Source organism: Notothenia coriiceps, unplaced genomic scaffold, assembly GCF_000735185.1.
Source record: "Notothenia coriiceps isolate Sejong01 unplaced genomic scaffold, NC01 NC01_scaffold00027022, whole genome shotgun sequence".
In the NCBI taxonomy this organism is placed as follows: Eukaryota; Metazoa; Chordata; class Actinopteri; order Perciformes; family Nototheniidae; genus Notothenia; species Notothenia coriiceps.
This window is the reverse complement of record NW_011359723.1, coordinates 114-4,140: the sequence shown is the minus strand read 5'-3', so window position 1 is coordinate 4,140 and position 4,027 is coordinate 114. Positions and strand designations below refer to the sequence as shown.

The 4,027-nt window shown below is 41.7% G+C and overlaps 1 protein-coding gene across 1 annotated transcript; it reads left to right on the top strand.

Annotated features, from left to right (window-relative positions):
- Positions 1–580: 580 nt before the first annotated feature.
- Positions 581–3,566, top strand: LOC104957428 (arginase, non-hepatic 1-like; the record flags this gene model as incomplete). The annotated part of the gene is made up of 2 exons (XM_010785057.1): positions 581–836; positions 2,557–3,566. Coding segments are annotated over 2 exons (447 nt in total), but the record flags the coding sequence as incomplete, so codon positions are not given.
- Between the last annotated feature and the right edge of the window lie 461 nt (positions 3,567–4,027).

Sequence of the window (4,027 nt, the reverse complement as noted above, 5' to 3'; positions counted from 1 at the left end):
ATCTTTAAGCTTCTTTTTACCTTTAAAAGTCCGTCACGAACGGTCTATTATGTTGCAACTCTACAGCTCTGCTAGCCTTGGCGCTAACTTCCGGGGAACGATTGAGAGGCTCCACGATCCGCCATTGCTGTAAAAAAGTGGTCCATTGGAGTGAACGGAGATGACGTAACTCTCAGTCTATAAGGCGCTGGTTGAACCTAACTCTGCCATGGTGAAAGTGGCCGCCTGTTGCTGGCGAGTCATTGAAGTACTGCTGCAATGCACGCCCAATGACGGCACGCCCAATGAGGGCACGAGATACATTTGTGCGTGCACGAGATGGAAGGCTGACAGACAGGGCGGTAATCCAATCCGTTTCCCGGCTAAACGGATTGGTTGTAGTTTTTACAGTATTACGGGTTCCACAGATGACATTTTTTTATGGATTTTTTGTCAAAGCACTTAAGATATTCATTGCTATCGGGATGTTAAGAGCATTCCATGGAATATAACAAAAAGTGTATCTCGAGCCGGTTTCTCAAACTTACCTACCCCACCTTTAAGTACAGTTCTTGAGTTTCAGGATACTCCAGATAGTTAGAAGACTTCTCCCAGCCTTGCTATTGTGACTTTGTTTACTCCATTCCTGCTTTGTTTATTTGCTAAAAGCCTGCTCAGGTGTGTTTTAAAAAAAATCTTAAATCCTCTCACCTCCAACAGAAAACAGAGACCGATCCACTTGAGTTTCGACATCGACGCCTTCGACCCGTCTCTGGCTCCGGCCACAGGAACGCCGGTGAACGGAGGCTTGACCTACAGGGAGGGGATCTACATCACAGAGGAAATCCACAACACAGGTACAGATTCATACAAATGAAACACAGACAGCTGCAGGCGGCCTCATTAGAGCCCAGGCTTTTAATGTGTTGCTTTAAGCACACTCCTGTTTGGGATGCTTGAGAACTCATACAACTGTGCACACATCCATTTTGGTTTTGGCCTCGGGCGTGGAAACCGTTTTGAAAGTTGAAGCCTCCATCTTTAACTTACAAGTAATTATATGAAATTTGAAAGGCAGATGTAAGACAGACTTAAAAAGAAGCCTCTTGGAGGTATACCCCGAAACCCTGCAGGGAGGACAGGATTTTGAATTTCCTGTGCAATTTTGGGGCACTTTCAGGCGCTTTGCACTGCAGCGTGTCAAGCAGCAATGTTGGCATTGTGGAGAAACATACCGTGTGATAACGGTTCATACAGCCGTAAAACAGGAAGTCGATGTATATTAAACTTGCTCCAAACTTCAAATTCTGGATAAGCCTGAAGACATCTACAGGCTGATGAAGAACAGTCACAGCGCCACCTATTGACAAGAGAGGTCAGGTATCGTGAATCAGATTTACATGAGTTTTAGTGGGTGGTGCACACGTGACAAAGTGGACACAGGAAGTGCTTTTCCAACACCCCACACACAACACAGGATATAACCAAAGATGTTCTATAAAATAAATATAGCTTGTTACTATCGCCGTAAACACTTCCTGTCCCAAAGAAATGGGCGCAGTCTAATGCATATACATTTTAATTTGCTAACATTTTATATTCAGTAGTAACATGTTTAGCATTACAAAACATTAGTTAGCTGTGGCCCGAGCAAACGGTAATTGATGTTGGCTTAAAGTTTTGACGTTAATCACTTTGTGTTGCCAAAGCAAATCAAGACTAATTTGTCTTAAAGTGTACCTATCATGCTATATTTGAATAATATAGTGTAGGACCATACCTATATAAGACATATTTATACTTTTTATTTTTCAAAATACCAAACAGATCATGCATTTTAGCCATTCCTCATTTCGCTCAATGTAACACTGTCTTTGCATGGGCTGATTCTGTGAGAACAGCACCATCTACAGGCCTGGCATATGTACTACAGCGTCTCCAGCGCTTTCCAACGGCAATGTCCGTGGCTGTCTCCTCCTGATTGGTGGAGTTGGCCCAATAGCCGTAGCTCCACTTCTGTGACGTCATAGAAGTGTTCAAATCTGGATCAGTCTGTATCAGATCCGTTGCAGCCCCTTTTTAAGAGATTTGGGTATGGAGGGAAATAGAGAGGGTTGTGTTTTCTGACACTTGGTGAGTTCCCTGGAACAACGGGGACACATATTCATGTATACAAGACGTACAAAAGTGCATTTTGCATGATAGGTCCCCTTTAAGTGAAGTACATGTTCTCCTGATTTATCCACCTGACCAATGCTTTTTTGTGTCAGAACATTATGAAGATATGTGACCCATGAACATTTGGTCCAATATTTACTTTGGTAACTTTGGGGCACAAGAATCCGCCTTCACTTTTACTCCTCCCTAACCAGCTGCTAGTCTCATTCTCAAATGTGTGACACAGAAACAAAAACTGATTCTCAGTGCGTCTCTTTTCCAAACACTCTCTGATATAACTTTTTAACTCATGCACACTGTGTCAGAATAGTGCAGGACGAGTCTGCAGCTTTCACTTCCTGTTTCTCTGTCTTTAAAGAGCTGTTTTTCGCTAACTTCTCACACCTAACTTGTCCTCAGGCCTGCTGTCAGCCATGGACCTGGTGGAGGTGAACCCGACGCTCGGGGCGACTCGTGAGGCCGTGGAAGCGACCGCCTCTCTAGCGGTGGACATCATCGCGTCGTCTCTGGGTCAGACGAGAGAAGGCGCTCCGGTCTCCATCCTCGAGATCCCGTCTGTGAAGGACGACACGGAGCAGCTGCGTCTCTAGAACAGAGACGAACAAAAAGCTTTGGACTTTATATCAACACCGACCCCGTGATCATTCCACAATCCTGACAACAAGACTGTAAAAAGACTGAATCTAAACGTAGAGGTTTTGTTCCCTTTCGGATGTTTAGTAATGTTTTATGAAGACAAACTATTATACAGAGGGCTTCACAGATTGAGACGGAAGCCCTCGAGACACTGATTGATGGAAATACTATTAATTTAAAGCAGCAATACTAACTTATGTGGGTAATAAGTTAAGAGAGCAAACAGGTTCCTCGTATTTATTGTGTGTTTGGTTGAAAGAGAATGAACCTGCCTCCGAGGTATGATAAACCAAGTTTCCCTTAGTTTGAGTCTGTTTTGTGCCAGTTACTAAAACCTAGTAATGATGTGTTTGCACTTTTGGACCAGCTGTGGTTACTGTATTTTCTTTAGAGTTTACTTTTGTATTTCCACATTGAACCTACTAGTACACTTACTATTATTAGTGGGAACTGATATTTTATGACTACGTGAGTATTAATTGGCTTGAAAAGTCCAAAATGCAGCTTTGATTCAAACGCTGGCAGAACAACACCACCTGAGCTCCAGAGCTTCACTTGATGTTGCCACCATTCGAATTTGTTCTTGTAACAAAGAGTTTATATTTTGGTCTTCCATAAATGTTATTACATTTTTCGTGCATGTGTCCAGGTGTCTTATTTACTCGTTATATTTTACTAAACACAAAGCTAACTAAAGCTGATGGGAATGTCATTAGCATGCAAGTGTATTTATTCAAGTTGGACAAATAAAACTTTGAAGAGTTTTTGCTAAATCACATTGTCACCAAAGTTATTATAAACCATATTACTACTTTTATCCTGAAAGAAACATGAATGTTTTTATCAAATTACATTCATACGATTCATACAATAGTTGTTGAGATATTTCACTAAAAACAAAAATGAACATCATGTTAGTGCTTATAGAAAATGAAAAGGATCACTTTTTGCATTTGTAAAGATGCTACTCTTATTTATTTTGGATACAGCCTTTGAACATGACATTTTTTTAACTTTATAGGTAACCTTTTGCAGTTTGAAAGTCCACATTTAAAAACATTTTAAAAGCACTTAAAGGTAGGGTAGGTAAGAATGGAGAAACCAGCTCGAGTGCGCTAGAATTTGAAAGTACGCAGCCGAAAGAAATCTGCCCCTTCCTTCAGACTTCCTTACAGAGCCCCTCCTCCAACACACACGAACGCGCACATGACCAATCAGGGCACGAGATAAGTTT